At 42.7% G+C, this 19,803-nt stretch overlaps 1 protein-coding gene across 4 annotated transcripts in view; it reads right to left on the bottom strand.

Moving 5' to 3' along the window:
- The window catches only part of LOC105933065 (spectrin beta chain, non-erythrocytic 4), a 129,324-nt gene that overhangs the window by 47,496 nt on the left and 62,025 nt on the right, over positions 1-19,803 (bottom strand). For 3 of the 4 annotated variants that reach the window (XM_036149866.1, XM_036149867.1, XM_036149869.1), the window contains exon 25: positions 11,654-11,800. In XM_036149866.1, coding sequence (XP_036005759.1) covers positions 11,654-11,800 — 147 coding nt within the window. Of the gene's footprint in view, positions 1-11,653; positions 11,801-12,447; positions 12,961-19,803 lie in introns of those variants that run through there. The other variant, XM_036149870.1, reaches the window with a different exon arrangement.

The raw sequence follows: 19,803 nt of genomic DNA on the forward strand, positions 1-19,803 counted from the left end.
GAAAAGTTAGCTCCACACTCATCTATTTTTCGTAGACATCCAGGAAAATGGATGGATAGAGTGATTTTGGGAAAAAGTTGAAGAAAATACAAATATTTTCCCATGTTTTAATTTATTTTCCATATCGATCCATATCTCGAGACAACTCAAAAACACAAATATATAGTTCCGATACATTTCCAGACTGTGCAGGGACCAAATGACACTGAATGAATGGGCAATTATAAGATTATAACACAGGTTTTCCAACTAAAAAAGCTGTACAACTTTAAAGGCCTCTTGCCAGCTGCTGCAACATACAGTCCCTGTTAAAGAATAAACAAAGTTCTTTAAGTCACTGAAGACCGCAGAGATCGAAAAATACCTCAAAACGACCTGAAAAGACACTATTTAAATCCATTTTCCAAGTTAGCCCCTCCAATCCATCATAAGGATGCCTCCAGATTTCCAATTTGCACACCCAGTGTTCCACTTTCAGACAAACACTGTAGCTAGTTTTTCCACACATAGCTGATCTAACCTCCAATATAACACGTCAATCAATATAATTAAGCATTAGATATGTTCCCACATCAGCAGAAAGATCAATATAAACCTTAATGGATGTAGCTGCTCGATGAAATAATTCCTCGAAGGATGTTTCTAGACTAAGAGCTCCTTTAAAATAAATCTAAGTAGCTGGAAAATCCTAGACAAAAGCAGATATTAATCAGATTCTGGCTCACAGTCTGGAACCCAAGACTGGGAAGAAGCTGAATGGAAACCTGAGGATGAGTGAAAGAGTCAGAAAGAAACAGGAAGAGGGAACAGGATGGGATGCAGGAATGACCTTCATGCATGAGCCGACAGAACGGGGGACAGAAAAGGAGCGACAGCCGATTGGGCAGCTGCTGCCTGGCAACCGTCACAAGCCCATAAAACAGGAGGCATGTTGCTCCAGTCGCCGCTTACCGTCGCTACAAGCTGATACGTCATAAAAAGGTAAATCATGATCGTCAAATCATGTCTCTTCTGCTTGGCTGTCCTGGGCAGCTACCACTGAAGCTCCCTTTGTGTGCACCAATGAGATGCTGTGACAATACAGTGCACTGCGGTTTTCTAGAGTTGCAATAAAGCTTCCTAAAGACCATCATAAAGAGCTAGCCTGTTTGATTAAATACTGACTAAACTAGCAGCCACTCACTGGCTGCCAATTCAGAATAAATGTTTGATGATTTTGGAGTATCATCACTCAGTAAGTTTTGATTTCGAAAGCAAAATACCTGCAAAGGTCTAATTCAGCAAACAAGTCTCCGGGTTAATGGAAAGAGCTTGCACTGCAAAAATAGAAGTAAAATTTTCTTGAAATGAATGTATTTTCCCTTGGTTTGAGCAGGTAAATAAGTCTATTTGCCAATGGAATAAGATTTTTGCACCTAAAATAAGAATAATTCATCTCCATCATCGTATTTCAAGCACAGTATATCTAATTATCTTATTTCAGGGGTAAAAATACTCATTCTGTTGGCAAATAATCTTATTTACCTGCTCAAATCAAGGGCAAATACATTCATTTTAACAAAATTTTACTTATTTTTAGTTCTCTTTTTGCAGTGTGAGGCGCTGTTCCAGCTGCAAACTCCGCCCTAAACAGACAGCTGTCAGTTGAGACGACGGAAAGGACCAGAAAAACCCTTGAAGAAGGTAAATCAACAAAGTGTGGAAAAAGATGTCGCTTGTTCCCAGTTAGCTTGCTCTAACACTTGTATCATGTCATCGAGGCGATCAAGCTCCGATTCAGAAAAGGCAGATCAGCTCAAAGACGTCGCCAGCAAACATCTGTCTGGAAATGCATTCAGAAAACAGGGAAACAAGCAGGGCAGAACATCGGCTTTGACGTTCTTCATCAGATACCCGTAGTTGCACAAGCATTAACCACACACTAATATACAAACAAGCAAGCTTTTCCTGGGGGCTGAATCTGCTCTTAAATGTGGAGCAGCTCCTTCACAGCAGACTAACCTTTTACATGTACAGAACGAGGCTCTCAGAGGGCACCAGCAGAGAGGCAGAACCAGGACACAACGTGTTCACATCAGAAGAATCACCACGAAGAGAACAGCATGAACTACATCCCAGCTCAGTTTAAATGTATAGATTCGACTTCAGCTGTCTGGTCTTTTTTTTTAATCTCTGGACAATACATGCATATTTAAAATCAAAACCAGATATTTACAAGCCCTATCAAAAATAAATCTACATTCAACTGGAATTGGATTATCATTTCTTTTCATTTATTTTAGTACTATGTATTATTGTATTATTTCCATTTGCTAAAATCCTTAATAATGGGAAACATCATGATGTGGTGTGTGTGGTATAGTTATGCTCAGTGTTGTATAGTAACGAAGTAAATACTTTATACTTTTCTCGAGTATAATTTTTTTGATAACTTTTACTTTTACTTCACTATATTTCCGAACTTAATTGCATACTTTTACTCCAATACATTTTCAATGTTTGGTTTAGTTACTCGTTACAAAAAAAGCGAGAGAGAGAGAGAGAGAGAGAGAGAGAGAGACTCACGCACGCAAGTGTTTTGACCCCACCTACTGATTGACTGCGACAGAGTCGGGACTTGGCTGGGTGTGCTCAACCCCTAAATCTTAGCTCAGCACCCCTGAAAAAATTAGTATTTCTGCGTGTCGGTTCGGCTCAGCCAGACATGCGTACATGCACAGGTTCGCCCGGAGCGCCTCCGTTTGAAGCGCTCGGCATTCGGTGTCATTTCAACGCTGCTATGCGCCAGCGGGGGCGGGGCCTGGTGCTCCACGCAGCCAATCACTAACGCGCCTGCCCTTTGATTAACAAGTTAGGCACCCCCCTTAACTCCACTCTCATTGGTTGGGCTGCCTTAAATTCCTGCAGGTGTATTTATTAGGTTTACCACTTCCTGTAGGTTAACTAAGCCTGGTTTATCACTTAACCATGTTCTTAGTATACATCCCCCTTGCCTGCACTTGGTTGTGTACAATTTTAAATTATATAGCACTGACGTTTCTTGAAGAAGGAAAACTGAAAGCTTACAAAAAGGTTGTGTTTTCTGTCTAAAATTGATCTAAATTTCTCCTACACTTGGTTGTGTATATTTTAAGTGAATTTGACTTTCAAAATATACCAAAATATAAAAAATGTCATTCAAACTGCATTTGCCTCGTTTTACTTTTTACTTATACTTTTCATTACATTACTTGAGTACGTCTATTTTTACAGTAATTTTCATACTTAAGTAGAAGACATTTCAGATACTTTAAGACTTTTACTGAAGTAACATTTCAGTCGGTGACTTGGACTTTTACCAAAGTCATATTTTCGAGAGGTACTTGTACTTTTACTTGATTCCGAGATTTCAGTACTTTATACAACACTGGTTATGCTGCTATAGGCTTAGGCGGCTGGAGGACATCAGGGTCTATTTTTCTCACTCTGCTGAGTTCTCCTACTGTTCTCCAGTTTTGCATTGCTTGTTGTCATTTCAACTTTTAACTTTTGGTTCTCTCTCTTTTTTTCTTCATAGTAGGTACACCTGGTCTGGCGTTCTGTTAGCTGTGACATCATCCAGAGAAGACGGATCATCCGCTACTACCATCTAATGTAGAACAGATTCCTGGATCTAGAGCCCCATTTCCACTACCCTTGTTAAACCGATCCAGGCTGAGCTCAGTCCGAGCTTGGATCAGTTAAACAAGTCGAGCTTGGTTCTGACGACCGTTTACACATCACGCTATCTCGGTTCCTTGGTTTCCTCGCCTCCTAGTGACGATATGCGGTACTACTGCTCTCTGGGTTTGAAGGCAGCACCAAGCAAATCAAAATGGCGGCGCCCGTAACATTCAGGTAGTTATGCTGGGTGATACGTCGTTGTTTGCGGTGAGTCAGGCGAAGACGGCAACTTTTGGTGAATTTACTTGACGGAGTCGGCTTTTGGGAAGTGGATGAGACAAACGAACGTCTAATCAGGATTTACAGATGCAGGAAACGACGACAGACGCTGAGGTTCATCACACTGCTAATCAGAATTTTAACCGTAATGTTGAAGCGTAATCCTGTCCCGTTGTCATGAACCCAGTGAATTTGACCTATTTGTAAAGTAACTACACTGGCACAAAGCTTTTCTTAGTAAGTAGTCGGTGGATCCAAATAAAAACCTGCGGGAAGCTGGCAGGGGGAGAATAAATAAATTCATAACACAAAACATTCAGTAGAGAAAGGAAACCCCCATACTAAAAACAATCAGGTTGCTAAAGTTAAAGAAATATTTTTAGAAATAATTTATCTTTAAGCATGAACTTGGAAAATCAAAGAACCTCAACAGTGAGCATGTTGATGAAGAATGATAAAACATGCCGGGTGGGGTGATCAGTAATTGTATTACGCAAGCCAGGAAATTTTATAAAAGTAAATGTGTAAAAAAGTCAATATCATTCCAAAAACATACAGTTAATATAAATGTAAAAAACAAACAAAAAAAAGCCCCAAAGCATGATATTTTTCTCAAAGATATGCCCTTAACAGTCTGGTAATGCTTGAAATCAATATCACTGCAAAAGGGAATAAAAAGCAATTAAACTTTTTTTGAAATTAGTGTATTTTTCCTTGATTTGAGCAGGTAATAAGACTATTTGCCAATGAAATAAGATTTTTGCACTTAAGTAAAGAACAACTCATTTCCATCATCTTATTACAAGTCCAGGACATCTAATTATCTTATTTTACAGGTTAAAAATACTCATTCCATTGGCAAATAGTCTTATTTTAGCTGATCAACTCAAGGAAAAATATACTAATTTCTAGAAGAATTTACTTGCTTTTAGTTCCCTTGTTGCAGTAGCGAATATCAATACTCTAAATAAACAAAGCAAATTACTGCCTGTTAATTTTCCAGGTTGCTAGGCAACCCCCGGAGAGAGGGCATGTGGGGTGAAGATGGCCGCCACGTATGACTTCAGAAGCTAAACACTGTCACGGCGCCAGAAAGCCGGCGGCCCTGTTGTGACCACAGTCTGCTGCTGAGGAGCAGGAACTGGGACCAGTAAAGCTAAGATAACAACTCCCTTATTTATGCTGGGAAGGATCAGATTGGCCTAACGGGTCACCAACAGAACATTCTGATATTCTAGCGGGATCTCTACAATGTATGTTGAAGCTAAATTGATAAAATAGTCAAAATGTGTGATTTATTTGTCATTTAGTGTGCAGATTGCAATGCTGAGTGGCAAAACTGTTCTCCTTTAGGTTGTTTCTGTCTCTTTGTCTCTCAAGAAACAAAAAATTCAGTTTTCCACATGAGCATCACCTCTGAGGGAATCACGGAAACATCCAGGTGCCCTGAGCAGAACATAACTGGATCATTTACCAGAGGTGGAGACTCCAGTCATTTATTTTTATGACTTTAGATTTGATTTGAAAAAGTGTTCAGACACTTGTGACTTGACTTGGACTTGAACACCAATGACTCCAGAACTGAATTGGACTTGAACCTGTTTGCTTGAAAAGACATTTCACCCAAAAGCTAATGCTTAAGACATATATCATTTAAAAAGAGCACCATTAATTAATTTCACTCACTCGGTTTCTACAAATGCAGACCGTCTCTCTCTTTCCCTGCTCTATACGTATGTGTGAGCTGCAGCACAGCCAATCAAATTAACCCGATTATTAAAAAAAGGAATAGAAAAAAAAGCTAAGGACAAAAATGCTCCCAAGAGTAATTTCGTTTGGGTCTGAATATGAAGTTCTGCTGTTGCATTTTTTTCACAGAATATTCTGGAAAAAATATAATTCAAAGCAGGACTATTCTTGAAGCCAAGTTTAATGAGACCGTTTTGTAAGGTCAGTTTCACTGATTTCATCACGTTTTGAGATAAATAATAATATAAGAACACGTGCTCTATTATTTACATTTAACATGTATTTCAACATTATAAAAAGACTTGAAACAACTTAAAATTAAAAGTTTCATACTTGAGACTTGACTCGGGACTTGTGAAACTGTCACTTGGTCCCACCTCTGTCATTTACGCATATATCCACATGAAGCTGATAAGTTTACTAGACAACATTCACTGTAATTGTTTCAACAAGAAATTAGCATTTTTTATGTTAAAGGTCAATAGTTTGTCTGCAGGTCTGCTGGTGGTTCCTAGAGTCTCTAAAAGTAGAATGGGAGGCAGATCCTTTAGCTATCAGGCTCATCTCCTGTGGAACCAACTCCCAGTTTTGGTCAGTGAGGCAGACACCCCGTCTACTTTTAAGACTAATCTTAAAACTTTCCTTTTTGACAAAGCTTCTAGTCAGAGTGGCTCATGTTACCCTGAGCTATCTCTATAGTTATGCTGCTATAGGCTTAGGCTGCTGGAGGACATCAGGGTCTATTTCTCTCACTCTGCTGAGTTCTCCTACTGCTCTCCAGTTTTGCATTGCTTGTCGTCATTTCAGCGTTTAACTTTCTGTTCTCTCTCTCTGTTTTTCTTCATAGAAGGTACACCTGGTCTGGCGTGAGCTTTCTGTGTCTCTGCTCTGTCTTCTCTAAGCCCCAGTGGGTGGAGGCAGATGAGCGTTCACACTGAGCCTGGTTCTGGTTCTGCTGGAGGTTCTCCTCCCTGTTAAAGGGGAGTTTTCCTCTCCACTGTCGCTTCATGCATGCTCATTATGAGGGATTGCTGCAAAGCCATCAACAATGCAGACGACGCTCCACTGTGGCTCTACGCTCTTTCAGGAGGAGTGAATGCTGCTTGGAGAGACTTGATGCAACCTGCTGGGTTTCCTTAGAGAGGAAATGTTTGACCAATCTGTATAATCTGATTGAATTTGACTTTTTAAAGTGCCTTGAGATGACATGTTGACCATGAATTGGCACTATATAAATAAAATTGAATTGAATTGAACTAGTTTTCACCATCAACAAGCACGAGGCATGATTCAGGCTGGATGTTTGACCGTTCTTCTCTGCAGATACGGTGCCGAGTAGAAATTCTCGAGGAGTAAAAGCAAAGATTTAGCAAACATTCTGATCGGTCATGTAGATCATGGAGACTGCAGCATGAAGATGCAAACCGGAAAAGCCACAGAAACCTTGTGTAAGTTCACAGAGGATAAGCAGTTACAGAATTTCTCAGAAAACAAGTGCTTCATCCCTGCGAGTCTTCAACAAAGGAATCACTGATTGCATATGCAGCTGGATTTGGTTGAAACAGCCGAGTGATGAAGCTACCTAGTGGCGGAGAAAGAAAACAAGGTGGATTTTAAACAGGAACTTTGTGTGCTTCTGTGTCTTCATTCAGCCTCTTGCCTGAAACTGACACAGATGTAATTGGGTTACTCCCCCCCCCCCCCCCCCAGCCTGGCTGCAGAGGGATGTAACGCTGTGTTCACACCTCTGACTGGCTGCTGTGACGTTCTTCCGGAGGTTTAAAATCATCGCTGCTCAGTACAGCTGGAGATTTTTTTTTGTGCCACATTTCTCTAGACGTCGCTGTAGGTTGCTCCTGATTTATGGGCCTTAGCGCCGTGCATGTGTGCGTGCCACCGTGTTTGGCCTCAGCAGAGAGGGAAAGGTGACATTGGCTTGCAGAACTGCTCCTTAGTTTCTAAGCGTTTCATGGCTATCAATTCCCTCAGATTAATTACCTCGCCTCAAATTCCCAGAAGAATGTTGTTGGGTTTTTTTGTATATCGAGTGTCCCAGAAAAAAAAAGCACAGTGTCAGAGGAGGCAGAGGTCTGAAGGTTGCTGCAGCGCCTCCTGGTGGATGGGAGAGGATAGGCGTGTTCTACTTGTATCATCAAAAGCTGGATAGAGTGTATGTTGAAACTACTATTATAAATGTTACTTGATTTTCAGTAAATAATAGAGTCTCTCTTCCATGGCCTTACAGTTAAATAGGGGAATCTATTTACAGTAACAGAGGCTTACACAGATCACTTACCTAAGGTTGTGGGTTTGAGTCCTGGGCAGAGGTCTTTCTGCATGGTGTTTGCATGTTCTCCCTGTGCATGTGTGGGATCTCTCCGAGTACTCCGGCTTCCTCTCACAGCCCAAAAACACGACTGTCAGGGAAATTAGTCTTTCTAAACTGCCCTCAGGTGTGAGTTAGAGTGCGTGGTCATTTGCCCATGTTTGCAACATAGTTAAAAACAGGCATTTTACCTATAAAACAAACCCACAAACCCAACTCAAAATCATACTAGAAGCTTATTGATGGCTCCAGAAAGCATGTGGTAACAAGGCCAAGACTTGTTAACTCCTGGCTAGTGGTGGCGATCGACTCTAGCTGGTAGTTTCTCTTTGCTAAAGGAAAAAAAAAAAGACCACGCTCTTCATGTTTGTGCACATTCCCAGAACCTTTCTTCAATGTAGGTACATGAGCAAACTTCTCTCTGGAACCAGCCAGGATGGAGCTGAGCTGCAAAGACCATACCATGCTAGAACCACACCACACCCACAGTCAGGAGCTGGCTTGTTTCCATAACAATCTGTCACTATCTGTGCGGAGGTTCTCCTCTCCTCTTCTTAGTTTTAGCCAGTGTCCGAAATTAACTTTGTTATTCACCGGCCAAGTTGGCCGGTAGATGTAAAAATCAACCGGCCAGGCATATTTTTTACCGGCCAAAATATTAATTTTGACCAGACCTCAACTTTTATAAAAATTAAGAGTGAAATTATGTTAATTGTGGGGGCGTGGTTGGGGGCGTGGCTGACTGGAACCTGGAAGAGAAATCTTTGTTTCCTGAATTAAAAATATATATATATTGTAGTTGATTATAAAAGACACAATATGAATTATCAGATTCACATCCAGGCGATAAAAAACACTACAGATTATCATTATTCTATGAATGTTGGCCTTATTTGTGAATGAGGCAGAGTTTCATCAAGCCTGTACGGTCAGTGGGGGTTCTAGACCAAATGTAGCAGGGGGGGTCAGGGTGGGGCCAGTGTTTTTTCACAGGGGCACAGAACAAAAGATTTGGGGGGGGGGGGGGGGGGGGGAAACTTAACAGGTCAACATTTCATCGTTTAAAATATTAAGTAAGCCAAAGAGCCAATTGTGGCTCTGGAACTGCAGGTTGCAGACCCCTGATCTTTTCTCAATACAGCGGGAGCTTAACGTGAAACAGCTTGATTTTAATTATTGTTATTTTTTTAATATTTATTTTTTAATTATTTTGTTATTTTATTATTGGGTAAAACCATAAACGAAAAAAATGCAACTGATCCAAATGACCAGTCAGTCACGTTATCTTTGTCAGCATTTATCATCCTAAGAAATTTAACATCATGTTTTTAGTACAGGGGCCATAACAGGGGCCAGGAACAGTTCTACATGGGCATAGGCCCCTGTTGGCCCCTGTTCAGAACTGCCCCTGTGTAGGGTTCAAAATTTTCCCCTCAGCTGCAACACTTAAAGCACTCAGGGTTCACGCTGCGTCTTTACGCTGATCTCGCTGCTGGATTTTACCCTCGTGCGCTGCGCCCCCGATGTTACAGGGGACATGTAACGTAATTTTGCGCACCTGAATTCAAGCGCAACGCACCACGCCCACCGAAGCACCGCTGGTTCTGTGTCGTTAAAAACAAAAGAGCATGAAAAACAGTTACCGACTCTCCTACTGACTTTAATTGGGACATTTTGGTGCGAGTGGAAGGACATTAAACGTAGCGATTCACGTTTTGAAGGCTGGCCGCTGATAAAAGCACCTGGCTCCGAGAGGGGGGGCGGGGGAGGCGCAGTAAGAGCGGTGAAGCACAGAACCGCAGCGCAGGTAGTTAAAAAAAAAAAAACAGAATAAATAAGAACGAAACTTATAAACAGACTAATTGGCGTTTTAGACTGTATCTGGTTAGCAGATCTGTTTTCTGATCCAGCGTTCAGCCATGACTGGTTCTGAATGTGAAAGAAGCTGAAGCAGCACCGCAGAAGTCGGGTCTAGACTGAGCTCTGGATGGACAGAGCTGTGAACGGATCGTATGGGTTTTGTTATTTTTATGTTACTTTTATTTTATTTGGTACAAACATTTACTCGCCATGTGGCAGCTAGCCCTCTGAAATTCACTCGCCAAACGGGAAATTTACTCGCATTTGGCGACTGGCGAGTGTTAATTTCGGACCCTGGTTTCAGCCTTATAAGCCCCATTTACACTACCCTTTTTTAACCGATCTATGCCGAGTTCAAATCAAGCTTGGATCAGTTAACCGTGCCGAGCTTGGTTCTGACGACCGTTTACACATCACACTATCTCAGTTCCTTGCCTCCTAGTGACGATCTGCGGTACTACTGCTCTCTAGGATTGAAGGAGGGACTCAAGCAAATAAAAATGGCGGCGCCCATAACATTCAGGAAGTTATATTTGGTTATAATTGTGTTATTTCGTTGTTTGCGGAGAGTCAGGCGAAGAAGGCAACCTTTGATGAATTTACCTGACAGAGTCGGCTTTTGGGAAGTGGATAAGACAAACGAACGTCTAATCAGGATTTACAGACGCAGGAAACAACGACAGACGTTGAGGTTCATCACACTGCTAAGCAGAATCATCTCTGGAAATCGCGTGGCACGATAGGGAAGCTAGTATTTTTATGAATGTCTGAAACCGCAAAATTAGTCAGCTGACTGTGAGGAGATGACGCGGTCTGCTCATGCGCTCTATAGCCCCATTTACACTATAAAAAAAAAACAGGCCGAGACCACACCTGGAACTGGTCTGCATTTAGCACAGTCCGGTTATGTCAAGCTCGGTTCAGTTCAGTCTGCTTACCATTTACACTCAAGTGTTATCTCAGTTACCGAGCTCGGACCGTTCTCGGCTCGGTTAAAAAAGGGTAGTGTAAACGGGGCTATAAAGCGCCATCAGTATTTTGAGAGGGACATCAGTTCAAAACGCATAATTAAGCTCCAAGTTAGGCTACAATTGGCAAGACGGCCATAGCTTTGCTGAGAAGGTACAGAATGTGGAGTTTCTGGGTCTTACAGAACACTTCTTGCTCCGTGTCCAAAAGGCAAAGTGGGGCGATGTACTTAGTGGCATGTGGACAGCAGGGAAATGTGGCTGCAGGTGCATTCTGAGAACACAGAACAACCTATTGCTTGTAGAGCCATGGGGCCTGTCCTACTGCAAACTCTCACAGACCATTAACCACCAGCGTGTTTTGCCCCCGACAGCATAGGTACGCTGCAACCGCTGCCACCGGCCTCCAGCAGGGACACCAATACTTTGCAACAATGATAAATAAGTAAAATTAAACATTTCCTGCCATGAAAATCAATGCACAGTACACACAGAGAACTCACATCTACTACATTGGCAAGAACCTTCCAGACCGCATGGAACAGTCATGCTTCACAAATGATCAACCACGTGATGGAATAACGACACGTTGTTTATGTTTTAATGTCCGACACGCGGAGCTATGAAGAGAACTGAAGATGGTCCACAGGAAAAGTCCAAAGAGTCACGATGAACTTCCCAAAACTTGCTCCACCCTCTGCTTTAAAGCTCCTTTGGCTGAGCGAACGGTTGACGGAAGAAAGCACTCAGCAGCAGAGTGACCCAAAAAACGCTTCGCTCCAGGCGGCAACGCTGCGTTATGTGAAGAACCTGAACAGGCAGCACTCACCTTCTCGATTTTATCCAGCCACTCCTTGTTCTGGGCCAGCTCGGCCATGAAGGCCTGGTGCTTCTGCCATTTCTTGTGAAGCTTCTGGGTCTCGTCTCGGCTGCTGTCCCTCGCCATCAGCATCTTCTCGTACATCCAGTCCCCCAGCTGGGGGAGGGAAGGAGACAAGAGAGAGGCGTTAGCGTTCAAGAGATACTGTAGATGATGCCCAGAGAGGGGGGATTCCTGAAGAAAAAATAAAATCGAAATACTCTTTTGCTGATAAATGCATGTAGAAACTGTAGATATAGTTGGCGCTTAATAACAAACATTCAGCTTTGGATGATTCAAATATGTTTTGCATGTCTACCCAACATGATCTCACGCGAGAAGAAGCACAAGTTTTCGTGTTGAAACACAAGGTCACAGAGACGGTGTTGGTTAATGACGCACGGCGGTCACATGTAGCCCGACACACGTGTAACAACAAGCATGGCTGCAGGAATTCACATGTGCACAACAGCTTACAGTCTCCCCCACCTCAACAGCCACCCACGCAGCGAGCAAACCCCCCCCCCTCTCCTCCTGACACAAACACACCCACGCTCCCAGCCAGGGTATGATCTGCTCTTTGTATTCATGAAGGGGGAAAAAAAATGGCAAAATAGAAGCCAGATATGTTCAGATCATCATCAGCAGCGTCTCAGATCCTCCTCGCCCCACCGCCTGCACCGTCTTCCTCTCCAGCCGGGTTCCCCGCTTCCCCCCCCCGCTGCCACCACCTCACCCTGCTGGGAAGCAGAAAGCTCGTTTACCGGAGGCGGTTAACGGGAGCAGCCTGCGGGGTTGTGGCAGATGCAGGCAGCCCCCGACGTCCGCATCCTCGCTCCTCTGCCGACACACACTCGCCAAGATGCTCCTCGCCGCTTCACCGCAGAGCCGGTTTGGGAGAGCAAACCCGGAGCGAGGAGAAAGTAAAAAAAAAAAAAAGAAAAAGAAAAAGAAAGAAAGAAGTGCCAAACACGAGCCGGTGACTCAAAGCTGAGAGGGAGAAGGCAACGATGATAACAACAGTGAAGCGAGGAGGATGAGGCGGTGCTGCTCTCCCTCCTTGCTCTGATGCTGAGGACTCACTGTTCGCTCAGCCGGGAGAGGATGGAGGGATGGAGGGATGGAGGGGGGGGGGGTGGATCAGTGACGAAGAATGAGGATAACTGAGAGGAGATGGGGGAAGAAAAGCACCCTCCTCTTCAAAAACAACAATAAAAATGGCTCTGAGCCCAGCCGGCCCAGAGGAGCCCCTCCCCTGCATCGCTCCCTCAGCGACTGAGCGGGATGCTGGAGAGATGGAGGTGGGGAGGAGAGGAGTGGGAGGAGCCAGGAGCGTTGGACCAAGGAGTCTAAGGGGGGGGGGGGGGGGGGTGTAGGTAACGCCTCCAGGCTCACCGGTGATGGCTAAAGATGCTGAGAGGAGGAGGTTGGTGGGAGGCTGGATTTAAGCGGCGTTAGGAGAGAGAATATTTTGAAAATAATTTACATCCTCTTCCGTTTTTCAAACTTTTGAAGCTGAAAACTCGCTTTTTGTTTGCTCCTCTCTCTCCTGCACGCTGCCTAACCCTCTCTGCAGCTGAACTCTCAGTTTGCAGCACGCCTGACGCTGCTGCAGTGGTGAAGCAGAGAGAGAAGACGGAAAAGAGAGAGAGAGAGTGAGAGCAGAGGAGGCGAAGACGGATTAGCAGATTCCCTGTTTTTTTTTTTTTTTTTTATGAATCGGGCTGGTTTTCACACATCGTCGGCTCCTCTTGGAGTTCTCACACCTTTGGCACCGTGCGGACGCGGCGGGAAGCAGGCGGCAGTAAACACGCGGCTCACACCTTCAGAGGCTGACAGCAGCGCGTGCACGGAGGCACGAAAAGGTCGCGCCAGCAAAAGTCTCATGACTACAAGGGGGGTTCGCGGTCTGATGGGAGGATGGAGGGCTGGAGAGGAGGAGGCGGAGTTGTGTTTGATCAAAAAATAATAAAAATAGATGAAGAGGAAAAGAGGTTTCAGCTTTCTGCATCGCGTTGAATTTCAAGGTTCAACCCAAAACAATCAGCGGCAGACAAAGATGTCGATCATGAACTCTCCAAGAACAGAGATGATTTTTTTTTAAATATAAAAGTTACTGATGTGTTACGACCACAGTGCAGTGAAAACATGTTTCAGATCAGCAAACCAGTTTTATTATGAAGCAAAGATAACCTGAGCAAATAAAGAAAGCAGTTTTCAAATGATTTTTTCCCCCCATACAAGAACAAAAGCTGTCCAAAGCAACCCAGCCATTTGTGAAATAGTAATTACTTCCTAAAGTTACTTCCTACCACCAATGATAATATCAATAATAATAAAAACCTTTATTTAAACAGGTTTTTCCCATTGAGATCAAAAGATCTCTTTTACTAGAGAGACTTGGCCAAGAGTGGCAGCACACAGTTAAAATAAAAAATGAAAACAGACACAATCACACAGGATGGGATAAAAAAGGAAAACTGTTTGTACATACACACGCATGTTTATACTCTTCACTCGTGTCTTTGTTTTATTTAAAGTTTATAGATCCGTACTTAATGTCTGTCACTGCGAGAGCTTGAAACAAAAGTCAAATTCCTTCTTAGTGCGCACAATCTTAGCCCGTTAAGCAGATTCGGATGTTAGCCTACAGAGACCAAAGTAATAAAAAAATAGGTCTAAATAAATGAATGTACACATATTTTATACAGAAAGCACAGACAATGCAGATGACTCTGTGAGTTTTCCTCACACATGCATGCCTGAAACAGAAGTACAAAAGGGGCAGATTTACCGCATGACTAACAAACACTCATATTTGTGCAAAGTAAAGCACTGGTACGCTGTCCCTGCATGAAATAAGCATTTCATCCTACAAAACATAATCAGAACTGGGGCTCTTAGAGCTTGTTTGGGTGTTGATATGTCACACAGATTACATACCAACCCACCAATCAATCAATCAATCAATCAATCAATCAATCAATCAACCAACCAACCAACCAACCAACCAATCAAATCAAACAACTGCTAATCCTGACCTAAACTTGCCCTACGAGCTCTTCTACTCACTGACCATAGTTTCCACCTTTCTAAACTCTGTTAATGGTCTGAAGGCAGCTTGGGACCGCCATCACCAAACTCTGCGACCCTCCCGCAGAAGAAAAAGCCCCAATCATCATTCTTCCACCTCCATGCTCGACTGTGGCAGATGCCGTTCTCCGGGTCGTTCCCACCATTCCTCTTCTTCCGAACATGGCGGGGCGAGAAAACTCGATATTGTTGTCATCTGACCACAACACTTTCTCCCACGTTTCCTCTCAGTCATTCAGATGCTCACCAGCAAACCAAAAACCAGCGTCCGTGTTCACAACGATCCTCAGAGAGCTCCTACCTTCGCCTAAAAATCCTACCTAGGCTTAAAAGCGATTCAGACGCTGCTGAGAGCGACCCTGACTGAGGAGATGATTTTTTTAATCTTAGTGAGGAGGTGTGGCTGACTCTGTTGCTAGGTGTGACTCTCTTTCAAGAGCTGTGATTGGTTGATAGTACAAGAAAAGAAGAAAAAAAAAACACAAATGTGCTTTTGTGATCAAAGGACATAAATTAACCAATTAGACTCGATGAAGAAATTGTGTCATGATGATGAAATTTAGCAAAATTGTCAGCATCAAAATGTTTGAACCTTCCTTATTTATATCCTCGTCATTATTTTGATTTGCATATTTATTTTTGCTCAGCAGTCATTTTGCTACTTTATGTATTTGATATTAGTGCGCTCTAACCTCCATTTTACTGAATAAAGTGATTGTATTTTGGCAAAACGACAGGCATAAAATTAAGGGGGAAAAAAACTCTACAGCGCACGGCTCACAGCTCTAGAAGAGAACAGAGCAGTGTTGAAAAGTAAATTGGTCCCTGGATCACGGTGCAAATAGGCGGACTTTAAAGCATGTTGCAGCAGATCAATGCATCTTGTTCTCTGCACGTTTTGGTGCTTTTACATTTGAGAAATGTTCCACGCAGTGATCAAAAATCAAAAGGCAGGTGATGGCATTAAGCCAGCAAACTACTAGATGACCATTTAGGCTACTGACATTGTGTAATGCAAAAAAAAATACATTATCCCCTCTTTTATATATATTCTTTGGGAATTTCTCCACTTTTTATTCATGCTTATTCAATATTTTTCCCATTATTTATTTATCCTCAATAAAATTATGTTGCTACAGCCGCACCTTTAACCCAGAGAAAACTAACATTAGGAGGAGCAGTGGCATTATTTCACTGGTTTCCAAGAGCTGTGGCCACCAGGGGGCGTCGATTAGACTGCACAAAAAAATAAGTACAAACTGTATTTGTCGGTGAGATTATTAAAACTGTTAAATTTAATTCTTTGTTCATTAGGGTTCCTCCACAGCTGCTCTCCTGCTCTGGCTCCTTCTAGTATCTTTCAGGGCAACTGAGAGCAACTCTCTGATTGGTTAGTCCAGGGGTGTCCATCCTTTTTTGTCACGTGTGCCGAAGATATATTCAGCTTTTAAAAAAATCTAAACCACAAAAATTATACTGTGACTTTTTAAAGTCAGTAAAGCATTGTGCAAATCATTCTAGATCCAAAAACCTATAAGGGTTTGGTACGTTTACCTTATTAAAAGAGAGGCATAAAGTTAGAAAATACATTCTCTATGTAAGAACAAGTTTGATTTAAACTCGTTCCATTTCGGCACCAGTTTTTTTCCAAAGTTTAATAAGTTAAGTAAAACCAGACCGAGGTTTGAGCAAAGCTCACTGCAGAGGAGTGGTCCTGTCCACTCTGAAAATTAAGTAAATGTGAGAAGCTTGGTTATTTAAAGACAAATACCTAATGTTTTACATTATTATAAGACTTCAATTTGTCAGGAATGATTTAAATAATTAATAATAACTTTAAAAAGTCTCGATCTGGATTAAGTGCCTCTGCTGGCCAAGTTTGTATCATTCTATGACTGCAGCTGGGGGGCCGCACAAAAAGCGTCCAGGGGCCTCAAACGGCCCAGGGGCCACACTTTGGACACCGCTGGGTGAGGCAGCTAATTGCTAATTTAGGGAGCCTAAGGAGCTAATTTAGCCTTGAAAACAGTAAAATTCGGTTTATTATTCAAATTGGTCACAGGTTTTCTAAGGAAACCAAGCAGATTGCATCGAGTTGTTGGCTTAGCATTCACTCCTCCTGGATGAGCGTGGAGCCACAGCGGACAGTCGCTGGCATGCAGGTAGGTGTCATGAGCTATCTCTGTAGTTATGCTGCTATAGGCTTGGGCTGCTGGAGGACATCAGGGTCTATTTCTCTCACTATGCTGAGTTCTCCTACTGCTCTCCAATCTGCATTGTTTGTTGATATTTCAGCTTTTAACTTTTTGTTCTCTCTCTTTTTCTCTTCATAGAAGGTACACCTGGTCTGGCGTTCTGTTAGCTATGACATCATCAGGGGAGGCAGATCATCCTCTATTACCATCTACCATAGAAAGTACTCCTGGGTCAATGTGAGCTTCTGAGCTTTCTGTGTCTCTGCTCTGTCATCTCTAAGCCCCAGTGGGTCGAGGCAGATGAGCGTTCACACTGAGCCTGGTTCTGGTTCTGCTGGAGGTTCTCCTCCCTGTTAAAGGGGAGTTTTCCTCTCCACTGTCGCTTCATGCATGCTCAGTATGAGGGATTGCTGCAAAGCCATCAACAATGCAGACGACTGTCCACTGTGGCTCTACGCTCTTTCAGGAGGAGGGAATGCTGCTTTGAGAGACTTGATGCAACCTGCTGGGTTTCCTTAGAGAGGAAACTTTCTGACCAATCTATATATATATATATATATTTTATGAATTGGCGCTATATAAATAAAATGTTATTTTATTAAATGTTGGGGTTATGCAATCATCTAATCCACCTCTGAGTATTTAAGAAGCTGCCTGATGACCAGCTGTCATCCACCTGATCTTCAACTGTGCTGGTTAGAGTTCAGGCCAAAAAAAACCTGCTGATCTTCTAGTTGTGTGTTCTCTGGTTTTCAGAACCAATGAGCTGTGTTGTTCCTGGGATTACTTGTGCAATCATCCCTTTTCAAACCACATTCTGATTCTCCACAAGAACCTCCAGGATAAATCCCCAGTTCTGTGGTCGTCACCAGCCACCCAGCAACACCGATCCCTATGGAGAGTTCACAGTATCCCAACCGCCAAACCAGACTGGAACCTCTCCCTCTGATGGTTCCCACAGTAAGCTTCAGATTGTCCTCTTCTCCAAATGTCACCTTCAGTCATAACTTTCTGGAACACACTGCAAAAAGGGGACTAAAACTAAGAAAGATGTTCTTGAAATGTGTGTATTTGTCCTTGATTTGAGCAAGTAAATAATCTTATCTGCCATTGGAAGAAGATTTTTGCACTTAAAATAGGAACAACTCGTCTTCATCATCTTATTTCTAGTGCAGTATATCTAATTATATTATTTTAGGGGTCAAATAATTCAGATAATTCTATTTACCTGCTCAAATCAAGGACAAATACACTAATTTCAAGAAGATTTTATTAATTTTTAGTTCTGTTTTTGCAGTGCAGACAGCAATAGTTTGGTCAATGAACCTTATAAAACTATATCCATGTCCTCTCCGATCATAAAAAGTGGAGGGAGGAAAACTCCTTTTTGACAGGAAGAAACCTCCAGCAGAACCAGAACCAGGCTCCGTGTGAACAGCCATCTACCACGACCCACTGGGGGTTAGAGAAAACAGCATACGTACAAAAAGAGCGCAGAAGCATTGAGCCAGTAGTACTTTCTATGTGAAAGAAAAGTACAAATGTGATGGCGGAACTAGCTCTTCTAGTGGCTCCATCTAGGAGAGAAAACAGCTCAGCAGATAAACTCTGAGTCAGTTTTCAGGTTAAAACGTGACTAAACCTGGTGAATACGTGCAACAAACCTAGTTTTAACACAATTTGTCAGATAAAATTCATTTTTGGTGACTATGTGACATTAAAATCGATTTGAACTTTTATTGAACGTTGTTTTTCTGTAAATTTCTGTAAACTCTCTACAATTAAATTACACTAATTAGAACATGTAAATTTTTTTGTAAAGGGGAAAAAGTCAAAGGCTACGTTCACACTGCAGCCTGAAGGGACCCAAATCCGATTTTTTTGCCCATATGCGACCTGGATCTGATCTTTTCATGACAGTCTGAACAACACAGATCGGATTTTTTCAAATGCGACCCAGGCCACTTGGATATGTGGTCCTGAATCCGATACGTATCTGATCTTTTCAAATGCGACCTGTGTCTGTACGGCCGGGTCGCATTTATCCGACCTGTACGTCACCGATACTCGACAAACGTCACTATTCTGCGTCCTGCTATGCAGAAGCGGGAAGAAAAACGACACCCATAGCGGACTATAATGAGGATAGCAGTCAATGGACGGAAAGCTCCGGTTAGAAAATAAATTAAAGATTGCAAAATGCGCGGCAGCATTATAATCCATGTTTACTTCCACAAACACTGAGGACGCTTGCTACGTGTGACGTCATCGCGTCCTAGAGTGCGCATGCGGGACACTTAGGTTGAACGCATTCAGTTCACACAGGAGATCACATACAAGTCGCATATATTTGGAAATGTGAACGACGCAAAAAAAATCTGATTTCACAAAAAAATCGTAATTGAGCATTAAGACCTGCAGTGTGAACGTAGCCTGAGTCTGTGTCTGTACGGCCGGGTCGCATTCATCCGACCTACACGTCCTTGATACTTGACAAACGTCACTAACGGTGGACCTGGCTATGCCATAGAGGTTGGCTAAAAAAATAAAAAGAAAAAAATAAAAAGAGGTTGACTATTGTGTGGTAACAAACACCTGTTGTTCCATACAGCCCCACAGCAACGCGTTTACTCGCTGCTATGGCCGCCGAAGATGTGTTTTTACGTGAGAGCGCTAAAGAGATCCGTTCAGACGCACATAAAGGTCGCCTTTGTCATTCTAAAATTATGAATGAAGTCTGTATCAGTAAAGCCGCTCATGTCACTAAAATTTGGCTCTTTTACCTTTTGGATCTTCTTAAAAAGATTGCGTCGGTAATGTGCTGCTCCGGTT

The sequence above is a fragment of the Fundulus heteroclitus genome, chromosome 18 (assembly GCF_011125445.2).
Source record: "Fundulus heteroclitus isolate FHET01 chromosome 18, MU-UCD_Fhet_4.1, whole genome shotgun sequence".
Taxonomy (NCBI): Eukaryota; Metazoa; Chordata; class Actinopteri; order Cyprinodontiformes; family Fundulidae; genus Fundulus; species Fundulus heteroclitus.